Source organism: Hippopotamus amphibius, chromosome 10, assembly GCF_030028045.1.
Source record: "Hippopotamus amphibius kiboko isolate mHipAmp2 chromosome 10, mHipAmp2.hap2, whole genome shotgun sequence".
In the NCBI taxonomy this organism is placed as follows: Eukaryota; Metazoa; Chordata; class Mammalia; order Artiodactyla; family Hippopotamidae; genus Hippopotamus; species Hippopotamus amphibius.
In genome coordinates, this window is record NC_080195.1 from 86978801 (window position 1) to 87004731 (window position 25931).

General features: G+C 34.5%; 1 protein-coding gene across 12 annotated transcripts in view; it reads right to left on the reverse strand.

Moving 5' to 3' along the window:
* Positions 1-25931, reverse strand: part of ROBO2 (roundabout guidance receptor 2) — a 570793-nt gene that overhangs the window by 40677 nt on the left and 504185 nt on the right. For all 12 annotated transcript variants that reach the window (XM_057696195.1, XM_057696205.1, XM_057696199.1 and 9 more), the window contains 4 exons: positions 20913-21095; positions 12304-12346; positions 10736-10863; positions 5035-5316 (listed from right to left, as the gene is read on the reverse strand). In XM_057696195.1, the coding sequence (XP_057552178.1) occupies positions 5035-5316; positions 10736-10863; positions 12304-12346; positions 20913-21095 (636 nt within the window). The remainder of the gene's footprint in view (positions 1-5034; positions 5317-10735; positions 10864-12303; positions 12347-20912; positions 21096-25931) is intronic.

Sequence of the window (25931 nt, forward strand, 5' to 3'; positions counted from 1 at the left end):
TCTTTCACAATGCATTAACCGCAGAGCTGAATAAACCAAAAACATGGCTGCAGTAGCAAAAGCACATTTATTGATTTATTCACATCTGCTGCCTCGACGTTTTCATTGTTAGACGAAATAATGGGCCATAACAAATTCTTTCAAATGTCAGATTTTAGTGCGTTTATAATGCTCTTTTGCATAATCTGTCTCAGTGGAAAATGCAGTGTCTAAGGATACAGGCTAAACTTTTCCATTAGAATTTACTCAATTCAATTAATCCAGGAGAGTAACAGTTTTCTTTCAAAAGTAACTTATGAAAATCAATCAATTACAATCTGGAGGATACTTGTCAATCTTTCACAATAATATGTTTTATAGAACTTTTAACTAATGAATGGCACAATTAGTTTTGCACAGAGTGAGAGCAGTTTCCAACTGTCTAAGCATAAGATTTCTAAAAATTCCAAATATGGGGAAAATTAATGGAAATATAGTAGTCAGTTTCAGTATTATGATAATGCAAATGAACTCATGCACAAAACATGAGCAGAAAGCAACTTGGTAGCATATAAGCCATATCTGGAATTACCAGAGCTTAATGAAATATAAAGTTTATCATTTGTTCAATGCAACATTTTTTATTCCTCCAAAATTAAGTACATCAAGTTTCTTCCTAAACGGACCACAGTTTGGATGCAGATGTGTACTTCTTGAGCAGAATGACAAAAAGATATTTCAGGGGAACCTAGGTCAATTCTGTCACTCCCACTATAGCCAATAGCTTTATTTCCAAAAAAAAAAAAATGGTATTGACCCCTTGAACTGCATCTGTCTGGAACTAAAAGCTATGAGCATCAAATATTTGTAGCAGGGCTGTCAAACAACAGAGCTATCATGAGAAGTTTACCTCATCTCCTTTCTTCTACCAATTACTAACCTGCATCAGCCAATTCAGAAAACTGTGGAATTTAATAATAACTTTGAGTGTCAGAAAGTGATGAAACTACTGAACTGGACATATACATAATTGCCAGTTATGCAATTGTGCCTGTTTTCTAGGTGCTGTGCAGACATACACACATAACTCAAAGAGCATCCCTGAAAACTAAGTGCTTTCACCTTTCCTTTCACTTTTTATCTTTGGCAGAAGAAGTATTAAGAGAAAGGAGAGCAGATATCTACTGCTTTGAGAATAAAAGCTGGATCTCTGGGTTTGAAAACCCTAGTTCCTCACTTACTTGCTAACTTATTCAATAGATATCATCTCAATTTCCACACATGTAAAAAAGACACAAAGTTACTATTTGGGGGGGTTATTTTGAGCATTACAAGAGGTAATGCCCATAAAGGGCTCAGAATGCACAGAACGTTCAATAACCAGTCATTATCACCCTCTCCCATCCCCTCTATCTCAGAGCAAACTCAATTCTACCTGTTTCCAAAGCCATTCCACACCCAACTCCTCCTACCCCAGTGAGGATCCCAGAAATAGCCTGATTCTTAGAATAAAAATAATAAACCTGATTGAATTTGTCTGTTAATTTTTGTGTTTAAGGTTTAAGGAACCTTAATCCTTTGTTTCCTAATAATCCACCAAAATCATGAACAGGGATCGTATCTTTCTCGGTAGTATCAGAATTGTGTCTCAGGACTTAAAAGAAGGATGGGTTAGGCAAGTGTTCTTCATAGCTTTTCCCCTAGTTTTACCTCTTTTATTACTTGTACATTTATATGTGTACAATGTTTTTTTCACTTTTTATAGCATTTTTAGAAATGTTATATGATCACCACCAGAACTGAGTGACACAAATAGGGAAGTTTCTACATCTCCATTTTATAGATGAGAACATAGAGGTTCTTTCTGAGTTTTGGTCCATATTCACATAGTAAGACAACAAACAATTTAGAATGTAGCAGCTTTACTGGAAATTACAATGTTTGCAGCTCTGAACCCATTTCTGTTGAAATCCTCTTTCAAGGTCAGGAACGCCATTATCAATTCTTCCAAACAACTGACTTAAAAATGTACTGTGGAAGCAGAGGTGATTCACAGAGGGAATTTGTGAGGGCTTGACATTCAACGTTCACTTTTCCCTCTTTGGGGGAAATTTCGGCTCTCTCATTGTGGGCACTTTCGGTAAGACAATCAACATGATTTGTCTTCTCTAGAATGAGTTAAGAGGTGGGTTCTTAGCATAATAGTGGCATATGATATAAGGTAAGGAAATTAAATTCTCTGAGATCTATATCTTGAGCTAAGTGAACCCAGTGTGTTGGTGTTACTTGCAACCCAAGATCATCAAGCATTTTAAGGTGAGAATTGCCTGCATTATATTTTAGGGGAACATATTTTGATGACTTTTAAACATACTTGACCCATCTCTCTTCAACTGAAAATGTAAATATTTGGATTTACATTTATTTATGCTGAACAACTGATTTCTAGGTAAAGAAAATTGTGAAAACAGCTCATTTTCAAATTAAACTTAGTCTATTTTTAAAAAAATACTGGCATATAAAAAGATTTAGTTATTACTACTGATATTGTGTTGTAAATTCGTGTATATATATATAAAATTATGATTGCAGATACTATTTTGAAATAAATATGTTTTGTATTTTTTAATGGTCGGCTTTTTTAAGAGAAGTGCTACGAACTTACCTATTGAATAAATTATAATTCAGGAATGTCCAATTTTCTTTCTTACTGTGATTACTTTAAATTGGTTTCATCACTATTGACAAATTAAGAAAGTCTTATAATATTAATATGATATGATCTGATATCCATAGGGCAATTTGATCTTAAATCTAAGCCTTAGGAAACATACCTATGATTATAAGAATAAAACAAGTTCTAATATTAAACTCAATTTGACTAAACTAAAAAGAGAATAATCACGTCACTCATCTTCTAAAGAATGCTTTCTATGACCGATTTAAGTAATTTTGTATTCAAATGTAGATTAAGTAGTTAATATAATTCATAGATGTATATAAATGTCACTCAGGAGATTAATGGATTCAAAAAAGCAGCAAGCACTATTGTGAATCATGTTCTGCTTACAATTACTCAAAAGATAACTTTTAAAACTCAGTGGTAATCAACATATACAGAATATTTAATGAAAAATTCACAGATCTTATCCAATCCATAGCTTACAGTAGATACATTTTTAAATATATATATATATATTGAGACTTTGCATATCTTGAATGAAATAAGCCTAGGTTAAATTAATTTTTTAATTATTCAGTACAATTGTGGGATTCATCATAAATAAATGACAGGACAAATGACACACAAGGTTATTCAAAAAATTTCCCTATATTATTAAGCTAGTTTAAATTCATAACAGATGTTTAAAATTTTCTGGATTCTATAATGTATCTAATTCTACCAATAGACGAGAAGAGCAAATGGCTCATTTTGGAGGGAAGAGAGAACATTAACATTTTCAGACTGAAAGGGTTCTATCTCTGAGGAAGAGTCATTTAATAAATGTTACCCTGATGATGTAAAAGAGTTAACTCTTCATGGTCTTGATGTCTCATAGCCTGTGGCATATCAGAATACACTATAATCTTTTACTAAGAAACTGAGGTTAAAAAAAAACTTCATAGAAACAAATAGCATATCATTAGTATGAAAAATAAGCAAATAAGGTCAGGGCATCAATTAGAAATGTGCAGATAAAGTCATCAGTCATACACAACATACATGTTATGTTTGAAAGTTAAATGTCTACTAGGAGCTCCTCATTTCAGAGATGAGGACCCGTGGGCCTAGAGAAAATCACTGATACTCATTATGACAGGTATATATTTCTTTCCAGTAAAATGTGTTTTTCCCCACATGCACTATATGATACCTGTATTATATACTGTTAGTTCAGCTGATGTATCTTGAATATATATTAAAATTCAGAGCACAAAAGAATTATCAACATGAAAGATTGGGTTTTTTAAAAAAATTAAATGTAAAGAATAATGTCCCATATTAACATTCTTGTTTTGAATGGTGTCAGGACCTTACTCTAAATAATATCATTCAATTGATAATAAATCCTATTACATAATATTTTGGAAAAAGTTGTCCAAAAATAGGAAGTCACATCACCAGACACCTAATATTATGAACAATCTCCAAAATTATTTGCATTTTTGTTGAATTCATTATTTGGTGTCCATGCCATGGGGTTGACTTTCCTATATGATCTCTTCATTGCAAAGTTCTCTTGACTCTTAAGTAGGGTTCAAGGCAGATCAAACTCATCTGCTCCTTAATAATTATTTAGTAAAATGGTACTATTTTTCCATGAATATATCCTTGTACAATTAGTACATAATGGGTGATGGTGAATTTTAGCCCTCCCCCAAAGCATGATTTCATTAGGATAAACTGTTATTGTTATTTGAAAGATAAATGTCTGACAGTGAGTTGTGATCTAGTACTTCTTCATGGTCGTTAGGAACACAGGTCATATGCTGGTGACAAACAAATATTTCTCCTTACTGTGATGAGACCAACCTGAGAGACTGCCACTCCTCTCTGAGCTGTTGTGAGAGCTGGTGGTGCTGAAATCCTGTGACTGGTTGTGTGGCATTCTATTAGACAATCCCTCAGCCAATCGGTAGTCAGGGATGTAAAGTAAGGCTAAGGGTTAAAGGGCAGAGGTCATAGTGGCATCATGTGATTAGTTCACAGCACAAGCCCATGCAGAACATGCAGTTAGCAACTCAGAAGCAGATGTCATAGGACAGTGGAGGAATGTTTTGTCTACCCTGCCTAATGGAAGTTGAGATGGATTACTGATCACTATTGAAGAAAGAGCTAAAAGGATGAAACCAGTTGGTGTTGGTGTGTGGTGATAGCGACGGTGGTTGGTGGTGGTAGGGGTTGTGCAAGGTACTGAATACATGCCGGTATATTTTTTTAGTTTAGGTAGTGAACCTGGTGATGAATCACTAAACTGAACAACAAATACTAATTTCTATCTCATGCAAAAATGATATGAAAATAACCCTTCAGGAAGTAAGGACTTGACCTACCATTGTTACCTTTGTTCTGATCAGGTAGAGAATAACCAAATCCCATCAGATCTGTTTTTTGCTGAATTGAGCTTTTCCACTGTGGATCAGGCAGATCGACAGCCAATTCGTGTATGCTATTGGAATGCAGTATCTGTGTGGTGGCATATGGGGTAGCCTGTGTTATTTGGCTGGAACTGTTGTAAGTGGTTTTGGTGGTGAAGTCAATGCTGCTATAAATGGCTCCATCTGAGAGCATCGTTGCCGTTTTATCCCCTTGGCCTGGAACTGGTGGCAGCACATCTGTGGTGAACATAGGAAAATGAAACAATTTAATGATGCACAGGAAGCCCAAAACTATCAGGAATGAGGATGAAAAATAAATGTGTCATGCCACACGTTTGCATTTCAGCTGAGATGGGCTTCATGAGCCAATGAAGGGTAGATGATGTACAACCATCGCCAAGCTATCAGCCTCGGTGACAGGCAGGCCTACTGCTCGTCCTTCACATCTCACTGCATAACACTTCCCTTCCCCCACTTTCTTCAACCATGAATGAGACGTTTGGTATATTTCACTACTAAAAAATGCTTTCAGTTGTTCCTTCTGTTTTAAAATCCATGAAACTGTTATCTCTTTACTGAAGCAATGACAAAAGTGAATCTACAAATCATGGATGAAAGCATCTTTTTCCACTTTATCCCAAGAGATGTGGAATATAACAGCTAAACAGATGCAAAAATTTCCAAAATTATACTCTCCAAACTATGAGACACTTTTTTCTGAAGTTTCAACTTGCTGTTTATCTGAGTTGATTTCACAGCTCCAGAAATGGAGTGCAACTAATGGTAGCTTTTTTTTTTTCTTGGATAACAAAGGAAAATTTTCATGAATAAGTCATTTTCACAATACAGCAGGATTTAACTATAGAAAAAGCAATCTGAGTGATCAGTGAGCTTAATTTATGCGACCAAATCTTAGAAGTGGAGAATTATAGTTTCAAGTTGTAATACAACAAGAGTAAAATTAAACTTTAGGAACAACACTGAATATCAATCAGTCCATTTATCACTTTGGTGTGCTAAATTATCTTTACATGATGTTTTTAAATTCAAAACTGCCACCTCTCTTCTGAGCACTTACTCTCTTTCTCAGAAGAAAGATACTAGAGTCTAAAAAAAACAAAACCAAACACACACACACACACACAAATACTATTTTTAATCATGTGGAGCTAAAAGTGAATATAATTATATTATGCTCCTTAATAATGTATGCTCTGAAAGTCACATTTCATAGGACATGAGGTCATCAACCCACTTGATTTCTTCATTAAGGGAAATTTTCAACTAGTTATAGTACTGTAATAATAAACCAAGTTATCTCAGTACCAAAACCAGCTTATCATCACAAAAAGAAAGCTGAAAGAGACAAAATATCCTAAATTTTTTAGATTAGATGATTACCAACAGTACTTGAAATAAGGATTCTTATAAAAATAATAATTTTGCTTTTGCATTTTACAAAAGCTAAAACTGATCTTCTTTAGCAACAGTAACAAGACCTTTATAATGTATTTTATACACTGTATGATTTAGGTCTTTCTGAAGGTTTTGAACTCTGGAATTCCAACTTGTTTTATAATTAGGTATATATGCACTTTATTAAATAACTATTTTAAATACATAGCAGTGATTTGCATTTCACCAAGTTGTTCACATTTATAATATTTCACCAAGTTATATAAGCAAGTAAATTGTTTTTGGATTCAGAATTTTATAACTACTTTCTTGCCCTTCTTGTTTCTAGCTATAAACTAATTAGAAAATTTGATGACAAAGAAACATATTTCATTCTAAAGCACAAGGTCAGTATCATTTTTATTCTCAAAAACTTTTGATATTTAATAATACATCCAAATTGTGAAAGTAGATTGCTCACTCTAGGGGAGTTTTTAATGTTTTGTTTCTGGCTCCTCCACCATGTCTTTCACGCATGAGTATTAACTGGATAAACACATTTCTCCAACATTGACTCCAACTTCCCAACATCTTGAATATGAGGTTCTCCAAAGCTTTAGATTTATATTGTGAACCACTGCAAGTTTTTGAAATGGCTGTGTGTTCAAATGTTTAAAAATGGAAAAAAAAAATAGTCCGAGAATCTAATCCTTCATAATGTTACTCTGCATCAGATAAAGCTACAGTTCTAGAAATAGAATCTCTCTCTGCTGGATGAAATTAGTTAGCCTTCAAGTCTAAGTGCTTCTATATTGATTTGGAGGCTGCATATTTCCTTCAAATGTTATTTGATCACCCCTACATTTTCAAAAAATAAATTGAATTGTGTCCCAACATTGAAATGTTAGAAGCTTATACATGAATATTTGCATGTAGGGGAGCATCCTATAACATCACATGGCTTGGAACTCTGGGCCAGTCTTCCTTCCAACAGCCTTGACCAAATAGACGCTGCCATCTTTAGACAGGACTTTCCATTTTCCATTTCGCATAGTCCACATCTACCCCTCCTTGGTGCCTTAGGTTGCTGGCATTTGTTGACATTTTGCATATGACACTTATGAGTTATAGAAACCTTTCCCTCCAGATGGAATTACTCGTGATTTCATTTTGCAGTTTTTCAGGACCTTGGTTATACATGCATTTCTTTCTTTTTGCTGGAATACTTACTTGTATGAATGACTGTCTCCTTCACTGTATCTTAAATTACTTGAGGACAGGAGCACCTGGGATTTATGTCTCTATTTCCATAATTCCTCATCTAGTATTTTGCAAAGACTAAGCACTTTCTGAAGAGTTAAATTAATTTTATAGTTTGTATAAATGCAGATCTGATAATTAGTAACTATTATTCAAAATTCTATTTTCATTACATTTAAACATGCACTGGTTTAACATTCTTTTTCGATTACTATTAAAGTTGACATATTTGGTGCCAAAAGCTGGATTTTTGATATTTACTTCACTATTTGGCTGTGCTGGGTCTTAGTTGCGGCATGCAGGATCTTGTTTTTATAGTTGCGGCATGCGAACTATTAGTTGTGACATATGGGATCTAGTTCCATGACCAGGGACGGAACCCGGGCCCCCTGCATTGGGAGTGCAGAGTCTTAGCCACTGGACCACCAGGGAAGTCCTGGTATAACATTCTCAAAGGAAAAAATGTCAGTATTCATCATTATTCTTCTAAGTGAACATAGCAACACAATCCCACATGTGAATCCCACCTTAGGAATTGCAGAGCCATGTAAATAAAAAAAACCTAGGCTTTAAAATTTGTTAGATCTGGATTCTACACATAGATCTCAAATTATTCCTCTTGACCAACTTTAGTTTCCTGATCTTAGTTTCTTGACCTCTAAGATAGAAATATGATTACCTATGTCTTACTTTTAGTGTGCAAAGGAAATGAAATAAAATGTGCAAAAAATCCTCTCTTTGGTATATAGTAAATGCTTAAAATGCTTATCGCACTGAAAAGAGATACAGTAAACCCTGAAAAAACTTTGTCTTGGCCTTGATAGCTACCTGTGAAATGTTTTCATGTCATGAAAATGAAGTGGAAATGGAAGAAAAACCTTGAAAATCTTCAGATATACCCTTTGGCTAAATTAGACTGAGACATTTTAGATTTTGCTGTGGTCTGCTAGAAACTGAAGAAAACCAAAACCAAAACACTCTCCATCTTCGTGCATTTAATTCTTGATATATAGATAGAATGGCATGTTAATCCAATACAAATACAAGAAAAACAGGCAGCTATTCCTTGATTGAGAAAAGCTTTGGGAACAGAATTTCAAAATCAGTGGTTGGGCAGGGAGGAGTGTTTTGGTTTCTTGGTGAGGACATGCTTGATCATAGAACTACCCAAGGTAAAGCGATAGCCTATAATTGCAGGGCTCAGAGTTTGGACATCTAGGGGAGGTGACCACTTTCAGAGGGTCTAGGCAAGTGAGAATCTCAACAGGGTTACATTTAGCAACGGGGTTACTGGATTACAGAGGGTAAGCAAGACACTGAGGAGTCATACAATTTACCTTCTATTTTCTCATTTTCTTCAGTCAGGCCTGTTGGGTACTGATTGTATATCAAGCTTTGCACTAAACCTGTATATTTAGCCACCCATTTAATTCTCATTACATACCTATAAGGTAGGGCTGGTTATTTTCCGCATTTTATTTGGAGAATGGGAGGGAGATTCCTCCTTTTCATTTGGTATTGACACAATGTAGAGTTGTGCAATAATTAGTAACTTTATTATTCGAAATACTATTTTAATTATATTCAAATAAGCATTGGTATTACATTCGTAAAGAGAAAATGCCGATATCCATGACTATTCTTCTAAGTCAATATGTTTATGCACTCAAACATGTGAAATCCATCACTGAGGCTTATAATGGACTCGGAACAATTTAGCTCTGCCCTGGGTCTCCTGCTTTAATTCTACCTAGAAGTGTAGACATCCTCCAGTGGATTAACATGAACTTCCTTAGATTACAGCACTATTCTCCTAATTAATTACCCAAAATTTCCACACCATCTCCATTCTCCACCCAGCAGCAGGATGGATGATTTAAAATAGTACTTGCATTCTAGCATTCTCCTCTTGAAGTCAATGGCTTCTGATCATCCTTTGGACAAAGTTTAAAGTCTTTGTGTGGCTCAGAAGGTCTTCTGTTACCTGCCCTTCTATATTTCTCACCACTTTTTCTGCCTTGCAATCTGTACTCAAGTCATTAGGAAATTCATTCACTTCTTAAATAAGTCAATATTTCCCTTACTTTCTGGACTTTAAAACATGGTAGGTTTCTTCTCTACCCACTTTTGACTCCCCACCTTTCCTTCATAGATAAACTTAAATAATACTCCATTCACAGACCTTTCCTACTCCCAGGGGGCCGCTCTTTCATGTGGGATACTGGCAAGCCAGCTCCAGTCCATTTACTGTCTGCACAACCCTTTGCCAATGGAAAACTCATGTACTGGCTGAACTGAACATTGGGGCCTGAGACTTCTCCAGTCCTATCTTTCCCTAAACCCATTGTTCTCCTAGTGACTGGATGAAAAGATGGAGAGGGGGAGGTGGTGATTATTTATAGTAGGTCCAATTCTGTCTCCTTAAAGACTTATGGAGAGGACCCTAGTACCAAATTTTGAAGACCTTAGCACGTCATCCACGTAGCATCTTTTTGTTTTTTATTTGGGGGACCTGTTATCAGTTGTAGAACTACAGAAAAGCTCTGTCAACATGTTGTTATATTTATTTGTGTCTACTTCTTATATGCTATTATATTTTTATTGTCTGCCATAGTGCCAGCTACACAGGACATGCTCAATAAATACATATTGAATGAGAATCAGAGAAGTGAAATGACTAGTTCAAAATCACAAGCCCTGTTTGGCAGCATAGTTTCTGATTTTAGTAATCTTGTACTAATAGTCCTAAAAACAAAACGAATTATGAATATTTATCTTCTTGGTTAGTAATGATGACCTTAAAAGCTTAGTTTTTTTACTCAAGGTAATAGTTACAACACCTTTACAGTAAAATATTTAGCAAATGTACAGCATATGAGTACATGTGCTTTACTAAATTCAATTATGAAAGAAAATACTTTTTAGTATGCCTTTTTCAAAACATCTAGGAAAGCCAAGAAAACAAATAACAAGCGACAAAATTTTGAAAAGCATAACTTACCTCCACGCCCAAAATTCGCAATCTCATTTGGGCCAGTATTGCTATTGTTTACTGGCAAGTTCGTGGCTGGCCATGAATCAGCAAGCCATGGGTAACTAGGATCGCCAGCATTTAGAAGACCGGGACGGCTAAAACAGGAATTAAAAGATATCAATCCGTGGAACTCAGTGAGAGATTTGGACATCTGTCTCATGAACTAAAATGGATTAAAGAATTTAAGATTTTAATCCACGTTCAAATTAAAATCTGTAGGCTCTCAAGAATTAAGGAATTTTAGCAGTTTGCGAAGGCTATATATAGATTAACCCCATCAGCGGAAGCAGAAGAGTCCTGCCTGGGATTCTGCTGACATCCAAATGAATTCAGTGGCCTTTCCTGAAACTGGTGGGAATCTGGTAACACAGCAGCATCCTGAAACAAGGTCTGATGATAAATCGGCACCTCAAGGGAACAATTGCTCAGAATGATTGCTCAGTATCAGCCATTTCCAGGACTTTGGGCTATTGCTTCCTCAATTCCTGCAGCTCCCATATTTATCTGTCCCCTAGAGGCTGTAACCCGTGTTATGAGCCCTCATGCTTGATTTAGAGGCAAGGAACTTAAGGGAAATTAATGGACAGTATTTATACTCTTCCATCAATAGCACATTTTCAGGTTCTCTAAATTTAAAATATTAGGAGAGTATTAAAGTTTTTTTAAGGGGATAAAAGATCCACTGTGGTCTGATCCAGCATGTGTGTATAATCTACAAAGAAAACTCCCTTCATATCATATTTAATAAAGAATTCCCATTTTTAATATAAAAGATGTGATTCTGATTCTTTTTCCGTACTCTTAGCATATTTACAAAGATATAGTAACATCTATAATCACTGTACTTTTTTTTTTGATAGACCCTTTGTGATACAATCCTTAAGAGAAACATATGTTTCTATGGAAACTGCAATAAGAAGATCCAACTGCTTTCTTGCTACATCCACTACCTCTCATTAGACCTAATCTCTTTTTGCTAAAATATTGATTAAATGGGAGATTGGAAGTTATTACCAGAGCCTAATTACAATCTCCATATTGGCAAAGGGAAAATAGATGAGGATGTATGGGTTTGTTATCAGCTTTTCTCAATTTCAATTGAGTATCCAAAGTTGTGGAATCCAGTCCTATCAATCTACAGCCTATTCATCATCCATGAATCATTTACTTTGTGATCGATTATGTGTAATTGTTCACTCACAGCAATTTAGTGAGAACCAATAAGGAGTCTTAAACAACAGCAACTTCATTTGCTAATGTCTAATTAATGCAATAAACATCCTGCTAACAAATGAACACATTCCTTGTGATATTTACTACTAATTTCTTCAGGGGCATCTGGGAGATATGAAACATCTGGACTTGATTCCTCTAAAGTGCACAACAGATAGATCATTAAACCTTGCGGTAAGCTGTTTAATTCCTCCTAGAATTCTCAGACTTACAAGTGATCGTTTATTACAATAATAGCCTCTTACTATAGAGTTTCTCCTGTCCTGATTAAAAATAATTATAAAAAAATCTCCTTAGTATACCTTCCATTGCTCATTAGTCCTCCATCTCCTCTTTGAAATGTAACTGTAAAAAAAGAGAAACACACACAAGTAGTCAATATTAATTACGATTAATAACAACTACATATTGGCCCTTAGTTTAGAGCTGAAGCCTCTGGGAATTTTAATAAAATATAATTAACATAATTGTACAGAGCGTAAGAAGCAGTGGTTTGGCCTAAAGCAAAGCCATCATTTGCTCCAACTTTAATAAGACATTTAAAAATTCTTCAAGCCAAACATATGGTTAAGTCAAGGAGGCAATTTTTATTTGGGTGTCAATTGGTATATATATGGTATTGGAAGATAGACATGCATTAACTAATTATCGAATCATGACTTTTAATGTTATAGGTGTCCTAATTAGAGGGCATAATGCAAAATGCACATAATAGAAACTGGAACAGGATAGTTCAAACAGACAATATAATGAAACAAGTGAAAGTACTGATTGACAACATATTCCTCTCCATCACAGGTCCTTTCAGGGACACAGAAAAGCACCATGAGTTGAAATACTACAATTATAATAGACATGAACTGTAACGAATACATAATGTATTGAGTGCTTTGTTTCATTATCCAACTCATAAAAAATGAAACTTTCAAATAATTGATACTGAATATATTCTAATTGTACATAATGATTACAAAACTTAAGTCCTTTTTAAAACTGTGGAACTTATCAGCAATGTCAACAAACATCCAGTAGAGCCACAGGTGAAGAATCCACTCCCTCTGGTCACTAGATTCTATTCTACAAAGCTAACAACATGAAAGTGGGTTTAAAGGATTGGCCAGAGAAGGTAAATGTCAGTTTGGGTCCATCATCCCATATCCAAAACCTTTGCAGTTAAATTTATTTGGAATTCCAAATGCTTCAGATCTGAGATGGGGTACTGCAGAGAGAGTCCAAGGCAGCAAACGTATTCAAAATTATTGTTTTCTGCAAAGAGATGTGGATATTCATGATTAGTGGAACAAAGCCTATAAATAACTTCATACTATTTTGGACCAAATTTTTCCACTAAATTACTTAACTAGAAAACCACTGGGGGAGAAAATTGGTGTTTAGATGTTTACGGATTGCAAAATTGCAATTCTGACCAAAATTAACATGGATCAGCTAAACCAGTCCCTGGGCATGAAGGCAAAAATACCATTTCACAGATGTGAACCCAGCATACCCTATCTTTGGAAGACATTGGTTGTACTTACTATGATCACTTGTGAGCAAAAGTAAAAGATACAATTTTATAAATTGATTCGTATGTTTAATAAACTAACATATTGCTACTTAAAGTACACACATAGTAAATACTTCCTCATTTGGATAATCTCTCCATAATTCACCTGTTTCTCAGGTTTGAGCTAATAAATGTGATCCCTCTTTAGATCTTATAACTTCCTAAATGCAGTTCCCCAATCGCTTCCCTAAGGTCATCTAAGGATATATCTCTCATGGCATCATACTTAGGCAATATGATCGCTAAAGGTCTATCAGGAACTCATGAGGCAGTGCTTTCAGAAACATCTTGGCACCTAAAAGTACACTGCCTTATCAAGTTTTTAGGTAGCTTCTAAAGTGCATTATAAAACAATCCTGACATAACTTTTGCACCTGACCAGGACTGGCTGTGAACAGCCCCTTGGAGAAAATAAAAGAAGAGTGATCACTAACCTGCTTCCTGACAGACACACGTGTTGGGAATTAACAATCAGCAGTGTGTCCACACCATATTGGGTCCCTTTAATAACTGCTTTGAACAACAACAACAAATTGATCTGAAACAATTACTGAAAAAAACTGAGCGCTGGTAGTGTTAAATAAAGGCCTGATTAGGAGGAAAAAGCACAAAATGTGAAAACAGTACAGCTAATTAGCTTTCCATCTGATGTGACTTCCTAGTTATGTGGATTTTTAATGAACTATCAAGTGATTGTTTTAGTGTGGTAAAAGAGAGCTAAGATAATGCTCTGAATATCCTTGTGACTATGCAAATCAGCAGGCACTGATGGGCTGCACCTTCAAATGCGCTGTTTAGGAGATATGTGGGGAGAAGGTGTGCATTTCTCTTTAATTTAGATGCTTTTTATCCCTCACCCAAATTTTCTGTTACTATCAGAGCAATAAATGATATTAGAGGAAAAGAGGACAGCTGAAGCAGAGGCACAGAAATTAAGTCGTATTTACCTTCATGTACTTACCAATGGTAAATGTTTCACAAACTGTCATTTTTAAAGTATTATGATGAAACACTCGAATTTTTTTATAAACTGTAAATTTTAAAGTATTACTCTCCAAAAGATATCATTCAAATGGCTAATAAGCACATGAAAAGATGCTCAACATCAGTAATCATTAGGGAAATGCAAATCCAAACTATTGGGTTGGCCAAAAAGTTCATCTGGATCATGTGGCAAACCCTGAACGAACCTTCTGGTCAACCCAATACAATGAGGTGTTATCTCACACCTATTAGGTTGGCTACTATGCAAGAAACATAAGTGTTAGCAAGAATGTGGAGAAACTGAAACCCTTGTGCACTTGGTGGAAGGTAAAATGGTTCAGCCAGAGTTGAAAACAGTATGTTGGTTCCGCAAAAAATTAAAAATAGAATTACCATAAGATCCATCAATTCCATTTCCAAAGGAATTGAAATCAGGGTCTCAAACAGAGACCCAGTACATCCATGTTCATTGTAACATTATTCATAGTAGCTAAAATGTGGAAGCAAACCAAGCACCCAGTGATGGATGAATGGATAAGCGAAGTGTATATATAGACACAATGGAATATTATTCAGCCTTGCAAAGGAAGGAATTTCTGAAATATGCTAAAACTTTGATGTACCTCGAGGACATTACGCTCACTGAAATAAGCCAGTCACAAAAAGATAAATATTGTATGAGTCCACTTATATGAGGTACTTAAGAGTAGTCAAAATCACAGAGACAGAAAGTCGAATGGTGGTTGTGAGGGGTTGTGGGGGGGTAATGGGGAGTTATTGTTTACTGGATATAGATTTTCAGTTTCAGAAGGTGGTGATGGTTGCAAACCATGAATGTATTTAATGTCACTGAATTGCACACTTAAAAATGGTCAAGATAGTACGTTTTATGTAATGTGTATTTTACCACAATAAAAAATTGAAAAAAAATTCATCAAGGTTAATTTACAGATGTGTTAGAGTATGGACTCCATGGTATGGTCCATATTTACCAAATGAGAATTAAATGTTGTGAATAAAAGAATTTTAAGTTTCCAAACATTTAAGACATATCGATTTCCTATTTGTATTCTAAATCATTAAAATGTTTTCAAATGGTTCTAGACTGCTGAAAGATTGTCAAAATATTTCATAAAGACATTTATCTTTGTACCTCTGCGTACCAATTATACAAAGGCAAAAATACACAGTCATTATGTAAATATGTAATTGACTTAAGATGGCCCATGGATACAATTTGATATGTATGAGAATCTTCAATTTTGTATGTTTCTATCAGGAGAAGAAAAAAATACAACAAGAAACAATACCCTTACATAATAACGGTGATTAGTTGTCTTTTTAAAGCAAGGGAAAAAGAGAAGACAATTTTTGAGTTTCCTTTTCTCTCCATGCTCCAGAACTTTTAGATTTGTCCCATTTTGAAAAGCAGACCAAAAGTAACTGAGTTCTAATAGACCATGAGATGAAAAGCAGACTAGAAATAAGGATGAACAATTAGAACTCCTAAAATGGAAGTCATATTTTGGTGTTTTGATCAGCATTATTTTGTGTGTGCAGAGAGACAGCAACATAAAAATCAATGCCACAGCAAAGTGAAAGCTGTTTTGGGGTAGCTCTCATTTCAGAGATGTTGAGGCTGAAAGCAAAAGGCTGGGGAGCGGAGGGGGTTGGACAACCTTGCTCTAGTCGCAGTTGTGATAATCACAGTGTAGCAAATTTGTGCGTATCAGAATTAAATTTGAAATACTTGTGATTCTTTACCAGCAGTTTCTGCTAGCATCTAAAATTAAGAATTTTCAAGGGCGCAACATATAGCAATTTTTATGGCTAAAACTGAATGAATAATGCTGTTTTCCAAAAAGCTCTACAGATACCACAGTCTTGTTTTAGAATTGCATTAACTATTCTGAATTTACTGCAATATTTATAAAAGATATAACGTAAAGAGATTTTGCAAGTTTGTATCGTATACAAAGTACTTCTACTGTTATCTGATGGGATTAATCCTAATCTGATGCCTGCTAGAACTGAGGGGGAAGGGAAACAGAACTACGTGGTAAATTGACCTTTTGAGGTAAGGAAGCTTTCAGAGAGCCTATCTCTAGTAGGCCACATTTTCCTACTCCAAATGGAAACTTTAATGTTGCCAGCCAAGCCTCATTCCCTTTCTTGATAAGCTATTTCTCAACTATGAATGTAGATTAATCCTCTTTTAATAAGCATTAACTCAAGCCCAGATAATCAGAGTGTAAAAATTCCATCAAATCTTTCAGCGGTCTTAGGATCGTTTTGTCAAATAATTTTACCAACGGTTTAAAACCTATGCATGAGGTGTTTGGTATTTCAAAATCTGCTCCCTCGTTAAATTCTTTATATTTACTGAGTTTAATAAAATCTGTTATTCTCAAAGGTAATATTCATAAAACTCATCCCTTTAAAAGTGAAAATGTTTACTTTCATGAAAAAGTTGATGACTTAAAAATTGTGAATAGAAATATGAACAACATAAATTTGAAAAGAATCATGTAGCCTTCATGAAGATTATAATACGATGTATAGAATCCCCAGGAAAGCTGCATGGCTTTTATTCAAACTTCTGTTGTTCACTTTTCTATTCACGAACACAGTTAATACAAATAAGTAAAAGTTTACTCTAGATTCAAAATCACCTAGTGTTTTCTGCCCAAATATCTTTACAATTCTATTTCACCCTCTAACAGTTCAGGTGGTGAATTCTTCTGGCAGTCAGTTACATCACATGCAGGGGAAAGCTGACTGTTAGTGCTCAATGCAGGTTAAGATAAATCACATTGCATGTTACTCTAGAAAAATACAAAATGATTTCATGTAGAATATGATATGAGGATACCTTTCTCATTCCAGCTGCCCTTCTTTGAGCCACGAGCAAACCTGTCGTGCGTATTTGTGTCTGAAGAATTTAAATAAAGAATAAATAGGAAAAAATTGAATAGGAAGTTAGTGTGTAACTCTGCCCTGGGGAAATCTCCACGTTCTGCTATGTAAAGAAGCAAAAGATGTTCAGGCCAAATTCTCCTCTCAGATCATTTAAGAGTATAAGTTTACATTTGATTCTTGATAGTTGCTTTTACAATCTAAGCTGCTAATCCACTAGTGTTCTACGATCAATATGTTAAATCTTCTAAAACATAAGAAAAATATCAACACTGAGTAGCATGTCACTTTTTTTTTAACCTTTCTTCTAAGCATTCAAATATAATTTTCCACATAGAGATGGAGAGTCAAAGATTAGACACAATAAAATCAGCGGGTGAGTTTTTGCCTATACAGAGCAAGTGGAAGGCATCCTGCCAAGAGTTAGATTCTCCACTCTGCAAGGTATTTCTCCTCCCCACTAGTTAAAATCTTCACTCTAGTGGTTAAAATCTACCTGTGATGGTTAAGAAGACTTGGAATGAAGTAGGAAAAAGCAAGTGCTGAAATCAAATTTTACCTGTTTTTCAATTCTACTTAGGATCATTCCAGCTTTATTAAAATACATGTTTCTTAATTTACACCAACTGCAGCAAATGTTCAAGTATAATTCAAGATCACACTTGGGGTTTGAAATAAAAGAAGCCATCTTCTGCTATAAATTAAATACTGATCCCAAAGTAGACTTTGAAAAAAAATTGTTATTGCTATCATAAATCAATAAGAAAATTTTGAAACTATATAGATATTACCATGCAGTAAAAAGTGGAAACATTAGACTTTTCATTTTGTGAGTAACATTGCTTTAATGTTACTGGGTTTAGTTTTCATACTTGTAAAATTATAAGATTCCCAGAGAAATTTTATGAAAACCAAAATATAAACAGAACCAGTACACAAAGACTATTTTCTCTATAATTTTTATAAACCACTTCAGAGAAAAAGAGCCCAGTATGAAATCCCTGTGCTCTTAAAGTGAATCATTAGCTCATTCATGAAATATCAGAACTTTAAACATATTATAAATACATACTATGTTAATTATTCCTATTTAAAATCTTCATGTTCTCAAGAATGTAAAAATTCCAGAAGGTGGAGAATAGGATATTTATGGTGGGAAGTATGTAGAAAATATCACCAAGTCAGATATGCAATGCTAAGTACCTGTGGTTTGGATTTTCATTTGTTTCTCACCTAGAAGAGAACAGCAGTTGCTGGAAGGCAAATTACCAGCTGAAGGTGAATCCATTCTGAGAGTCAGCCATCTATCAATTAAGTATAAAGGTTCAGAAAGGCTGCTCTGTGGCTTGGCCTTATTCCAAAGTATTTGAAGGGCATAGCACCTTCTGAGTTAGCAGTTCTTCTACAAGCAGATGGATATCAATCACAATGAGAAATGATAATAGGAAATGTACTATTCTTGTCAAGCTCAAAGACCAACAGATATTTTCAAATTAAATGCAGAGGTTTTGCAAAGAACTGCTCTTTAAAAAAAAAAAAGAAGAAGAAGAGAGAAGCGAAAAGGCTATCTGACATAATTTTACTAAAAACACAAACTTCTAAATACAAGAGCTATGCTATTTCGAAGGAGTGAGTGAATAAAGATGTATGAAGGGTAAAAATGCAACACTCCAAATGTGGTGTCTTAGAACTTTGCACTGAAGTGACTAGCAGAGTCAATCTTTTATTATTTTCACTAAAGTCAAGCAAAGAGATAAACACAAAAATAGTCCTTGAATTAAATCAGTTCTTCCCTGCTTTTCACATGATTTATATGAGCGTGTCACAGAGACAAAATGGAACGTGGTGACTGACTAAACAGACAGGTTGATGGACAATACCTTCAGGGAACGAAAGCAGAGGACTGGACTGCAAAACAAGAAGTTACGTTAAAGTATCATTAATGTTCACGACTCTGACACTCAGCAGTTATTGCCCAGCATCCGTTTCCAGGAAGAATCCCTCATTGGTGGGGTGATAAAGCACTCAGATGACAAAGCATAAGGAAGCAGGCATCAGCAACCAATGAGAAATGAGAACAGCAGAGCAATGGCAGGTCATAAAGCATGGAAGCCCCTTTTCAATGGATACACTATACTACCTTCTCTAGTCCTGGGAATTTATTCTAACCAGTAACTAATAAACTTTTTTCACAAATTATAGACATGAGCCACAATGTGATCGTCAAATGATCATATCTAAATGCTATCAAATAAAAAAGACAGGGCTTCCTAAGTGGTGCAGTGGTTAAGAATCTGCCTGCCAATGCAGGGGACACAGGTTCGATCCCTGCTCCAGGAAGACCCCACATGCCACAGAGCAACTAAGCCCGTGTGCCAAAAAAACAAACAAACAAAAATAAATAAAAAAGACAACCAAGTGGGTGCTATTCCTGTCATTTTGAACTATTCTCAGAAGCTTAGATGCCTACAAGCTATAGCAGCTGGTAAGTTTAATAAGCAATGAAGTCTCTGTCAAAATAACTTATTAAGACATTAATGCTTCTTAATAAAGTAAAAATAGAAAGATAGGATGAATAAAATATCTCAAAAATTAAAAAATATTTGTAGGACTATGGTAAATTAAAATTGTTCCCTTGTAAATTCTAGAAAATGTGAAATATTGTGAGACAAATTCTTTTGATGATCATTGTTAGAGAAAGTACTTAAAATGCATTGCAATTTAAACTGTAATTGAACATAGCTTCAGTATTGAGTTCATTTTTGAATCACTGACTTGATAATTTTCTCTCTCTCTCTCTCTGCCTTGGAAGTATTTTGACAGCCATGATTCTGGACATCCTTAAAATTCCTGTTCTGGATTCTAAGAAGGAAACATTTTTGCAAACAAGTAGAACACCTAGGGTCTTCTTTTTCTTCTGTTTCTTTTGCTTCTCCTTTTACTTCTTTCCAAAATGTATATTGGTCACTATGAAACAGACATCCTATTTAAGTGACTAGTAAATCACTTAATTCATGCCTCATCAATCCTGGTGAGACTATTTTTGCTTTGTTTGTATTTTCCATCTGGGACACACTTCAAATCTTTTCTCTTTTTTTCTGAGCATTTTAGGAATGCTTTTGCTTAAATCCACTTTTCAAACAGTGGTGTCATAGCACGCAAAGTGTGTGTGTGTGTGTGTGTGTAACTAGTTGAGAAAAACATCTAAGCACTTTATCAGTGTGCATTCTTCTTATGCTTCCTTGAAGATACAAGCAAAAAGATTGCTTTATGGTCATAATGTGATATGGTGAAGAGCAGTGCATTAAAGCATGTTGTTTATAATTGTTTAAATCGAGTCAAAACCATTCATCTACCCATTTTTTATTCCATTCCATTCCTTCCCTTGCATTTTGTCATATTTCTAAAAATAAGACATTTTCTTAGCTGGAAATAGCCTCTTACCAGCATAATTACTGAGTCCCTTTCTCTTCTTTCTTCGCCAATACAACCAGATGCTAAAACCCATCAGAATTACCCAGCAGGCACCACCAATACCAGCTATAAAAGCTGGTTGCTTCACAACATCAGTGATTTGCTCAGTTATGCTGTTATTGTTTTCGGTAATGACAACTTCATTCCTTCCCCCTATGGAAGAAACAATAGCGTTAATGTTAGTAAGTATTAAGACAAAAAACCTCACAAAAATACATACATGGTACACCAAAGGCACAGAAGATTAGAATGTTCTTTGTAGCAGGAAATATTTATTGCGTCCTGAGCCTATCACAATGTATTGGTAAGCATATTTTGTAAGTTTCAAAAGAAGAATCAAATCGTAAGTCTGAAATGGGATTAAGAACATTGCTCCCTTGTGTTTTGTTTTGCTGTGGACAGATTTAGAACTACTTCTTGATTTATTCCCTCATAAATAAGTACTAAAACAAGTGTTGTGAGCTGAAATAATAGTAACTGTCATTCAATTAGATACAATATTTTGTAATATGATTCTCATTTTTTTAAAAAAAAGCAAGTATAACCTTTAACACCAGGTATTTGAAAATTGCCTTCCCCCTACAGCACTGCCTATATACAAATGTTCAAAATATTGCTCTTAATATTCTACCAAAGAACTTATTTTGACCAAACATACTTTAACTTTCTGCAAGGTATTAAAACTACTATATTAAACAATGACAGTTATGTAAACATCTTCTCATAGAGGTTAGTGTCTATAGTTAAAATGTCGCAAAAAGATAAAACTCCTAAGTGCCTTTAAAATACTTGAAACTAATTTGAGAATCCACTTGAAAGCTGGATACAAAACAACTTGAAAACTCAAAGGTCTACGTAACAAAAACAGACATTTAAATCTGGATTAAGATTATTCTAGAAGTAGTCATGTTTCTGACAATTTAGCCCTCTCTGACATAATAAAGAAAATCTCAATCCACATTTTTAAACAGGTTGAAAACTGATGGGACCATAATATCACCGAAGAGCAAAGATTTAGGTGTTTATTTAGATGAATGAATTCATGAATCTCTGGAAATTAAGTGATTTTTTATGTTAATATCATTCTCATTAGTGACTAATCAAAGACTTAAATAAATTGTAAGCAAAATATAAATGGCAAATTTCAGCATATCACATCAAAGGAATGTGTAATTCTCATTGTTTTAGTTATCATGTCACTGTGCTATATTAGAAAGAGCAAGGTCTTTGAAGTTCCACATTTGAATATCATCTCTGCCACTTACTAGCTAAGTAAGCAGTGAGCTTATGTAGGGCACTTAATCGTTTGGAATCCCTGTTTCTGTTAGCTGGCAACACTACTGTCTATTTCATATACTGGGGAGGATTAATTGAGACGATATATGTAAAGAGGTTAATAGGAACGCAGTAATTTGTGACTCAAAATTATGGCCTATGTAAGGCTAAGAGTTACTTTAAGAGCCACTCAGGTAGGAATATAAGTTGTAAATTAGCTTGATGTGAGAGTCCTGTAAACCATAGGTGACTTGTTTACCAAGGTCTCACCTTTCTTCCAGGGCAGAAAATTTAGCCTCTGTTTCCCAGCCTCCCCTGTAGTTGAGTATAACTAAGTGACTGAATATGGGCCAGTTGTACACAGGCAGATGTATACTATACTACCTCTGGATCTGACCCATAAGTCACTGTGACAGTACTTCACACTCTTTTTCCTAATGTGTTGGGTAGAAAGGACGGATCTGTTGCAGGATGCTGACCCTCTAAGAGATGGTAGAGCCATTGCTGGAAGGATCCAAATTTCGAGAAGAACTTTATGGAGTAGAAACCCCACCCTCCATTCTGCTGGCCCACATTAGACTGAGCTACGAATAAGAAAAATATTTTCACTTTGTAAAGCCAATCAGAATGCCCACTTGTTTGTTGTAGCTGTTAGCATTTTTCATACAGTCTAATATTCCATTCCCAAAACGTCTTTTGTGTTAATTTCCAGATTTAAAAAACACCTTCACTTATGTAGTAAACGTGGTTCATTTCCCTAATCTATCTGCTCTTAATTATTATACATATAAACACAGTCAAAAATATATTTAAAATGAGCTCATATTTTCAATAAGAGATACATATATCTGGTGATTGTGCTAAACACTGGTAGTTACTGAAAAGAAAACACTATAGCACAAACAGAAAAAGAAAATTTGTCCTTCCTTTGTGTAAAAGATCCAAAAAATGTCATATTGAATATAGTGGAATATTTACTTATGCTACCCAAAGTGTATTAGTATTTCCTGTGCTGCTAGTATTTTTTAAACAGTGTTGTCAGTTGGACTAATTAGAGCATAGACATGGGATGTGTGTGACCTATAACACTCCATTGTTCTTTCAGACAAAAAAATATATAATGAAATATAATGTCTTCCTCCCATTGGAGAGTAATGAAGAACAAAACTAATTTGTTGGACTAAAAATTAATTAGAAACATCAGATTTGATTGTAGCTATTACTGTGAAAGTTTGCAGCTGTTCCACATATTATTACCAACTATGTAAGGTAAGCGTGAAACGGCCAAATGATTAGTGAAACAATAGGTACATAGTAAGCAAGATTACTGAGAATTTTAAGTCAATGAAAGTTTGTTACATGGCATGTTGTTTGATGCTTACATATGTAAAGGTATTTGGTTGTATTTTTGTGTGTGTAATTCAAACATATAGAATTAAGGACATTTTGATGTAAAAGTTACCTTAACAGTGAGAACAGCAGACAAAAGAACAATACTATTTTTAAGCCTGTGTAAGGCTGTTTATTATACTTATACAATATTTTAATTAAAGGTCCCTTAATGTAACTTTCTGGAATAAAAACTAAGCTGAGAAGGAATAGCTGAAACAGTACATTGTCTGGCATGAGACAAATCCAAAATTATCAGCCATAAATTACATCAAATGCCAATACATGATTTAATTAAAGCAAAGGGGAAATGAGGGAGAGCTTGAGTCACTTCAAGTGCTGTTTCCAGTACTGAATAGACAATAGGGAAAGCATAAATTGAAAGAGAAAAGGAGATTAGCCATCTCTAAATCACTTTTCAACTAAGGAATAACAGTTGTGTAGATAACGTTATCAGACAAGATGTCAATGTAGATATGCAGGGGTAATTAAAGAAACAATTAAAGGCTTCTTCAGTACAACAGTAGATATTAAAAAGAAATAAATCTCTCGAGGACGAATAGCCTTTTCCAGGTTGAATTGTGCTTGTTTGTGTGTATATGTGTGTTTATTGCAAGTGGCACAATTCTACTTTCTATAATTATGTCTTGGACGTTGTGTATTCTAACTACATGAAAAGGAGATAGAAATATTGCTTATTAATTTTTTATTTCATAGAAAAACTTGAAAAGTTGTATGATACATAAACAAATTAAAAGGTACCCATGATCCACTTGATCAGTCTTTTTAAAATAATACAAGAGTTAAGCAAAACTTTCCATTTGATTTAAAATAATCTAAGTTAATGTTATTATTTCAAGTTACCATACAACTGTTCATTTCTTAACTGTCATGACATGAACTTGGCGAAATGGTATTTTTGCAATTTTTTGCTTGCCTCCAAATACAACCAATTCCCCAAATATTTTTGTGAAGCAAATACGTATTTACTACAAACCAAAATCAAAACCAAAACAAACCAACTTTCCATGCTTGACAATTATATTTATTACCAACAATAATAGAAAAGAAAAAGAAAACATGAAAGGGAAATATAGATATTTGGTAATCCTACTGATCTTTGATTTAGAAAAATTACATTCAGTCAGTCTTTTTCATATATATGCTAGAGGGGCAGTGAGAAAAAAAAGCTCTGTCTACTTATCTAGGAGCTGTCATAGAAAACTATACCTTTCGAACACATTTCATATTTTTTAAGTGAAAAATTACTGCCTTATTTCTAAATAACATAAATATTCTAAATATGATTTAGAAAATATGTAGAAATAAGAATAAGTATATCTATATCTATATCTGTATCTATATCTAAATCTGTTAAATCCTTTTGGGTGTACCTGTATTTCTTTCTTATTCCAATTTATTTTAGAAAATCTCAGAAGGGCAAGATTGTAGGTTTCCCTCAGGTTAAGAAATTAATTCAGTCTGTATGACTAATTAAGAAAGGGAAGACAATTTAAAAAAAAGTTAATACTATAACTTTTTTAATGCTTTTAATATATAAAACAAAGAATATTTGGGAAATCTAAAAAAATTTAACATCATAGCTGAATGTTAAATCCCTTCATACACAATAAATACTTTGTAATAAGAAACAATTTCCCAGAATTTGGTAGTATATGCTCTATGTGCATCATTTCAGAAAGTAAGCAGAAAAGAATGGGAATGGCACATTTGCTTGTATCAAACTCTGGAAAAGTATTTTTAAAATATGTAAACTCTAGGAAGAACATTTAAAAAGATAAAGACAAACAAATAAAATAAGGGTGAAATGGAGGGATTTGCCTTTTGAAAGAATAAAAGCACTCAAGAAAAAAAAGTCTGCATTCATGAGCCTTTCTACCCCCTTAGAGAGCTCAATCTATGCAGTGCTAGGGAGTTAGAACCCAAGCTGAAAATCTCAATCTTATTTGTAGGAGATGTCAGAGGATAGCCTTCAGAGCTGCCAATGTGAGTAAAAATTAAGGGAGAAACCACGTGAAAGAGGGAGAGACAGGAGAGTGATGTTCTCAAATCTGTGCATAAATTCTCCCTCAGTTGTACAGTGAATTGTGCATGCAGAAGGATGATTTCAAGGATTTTGTGAAACTCAAAAGGTAAAAGGCTGAAGAAGCTGAGCAGACTCTTTCACTGCAGAGAAGATTATGTTTGAAGTTTAAATTACATCAAGTTATGCAGACCAGATAAACATATTAGGCTTTTCCCTGAAAGTCCAGGAGCACCATGCCTTAGAAGTAAAAGTCGAACTGAGGTTTTGCCTGAAGAATA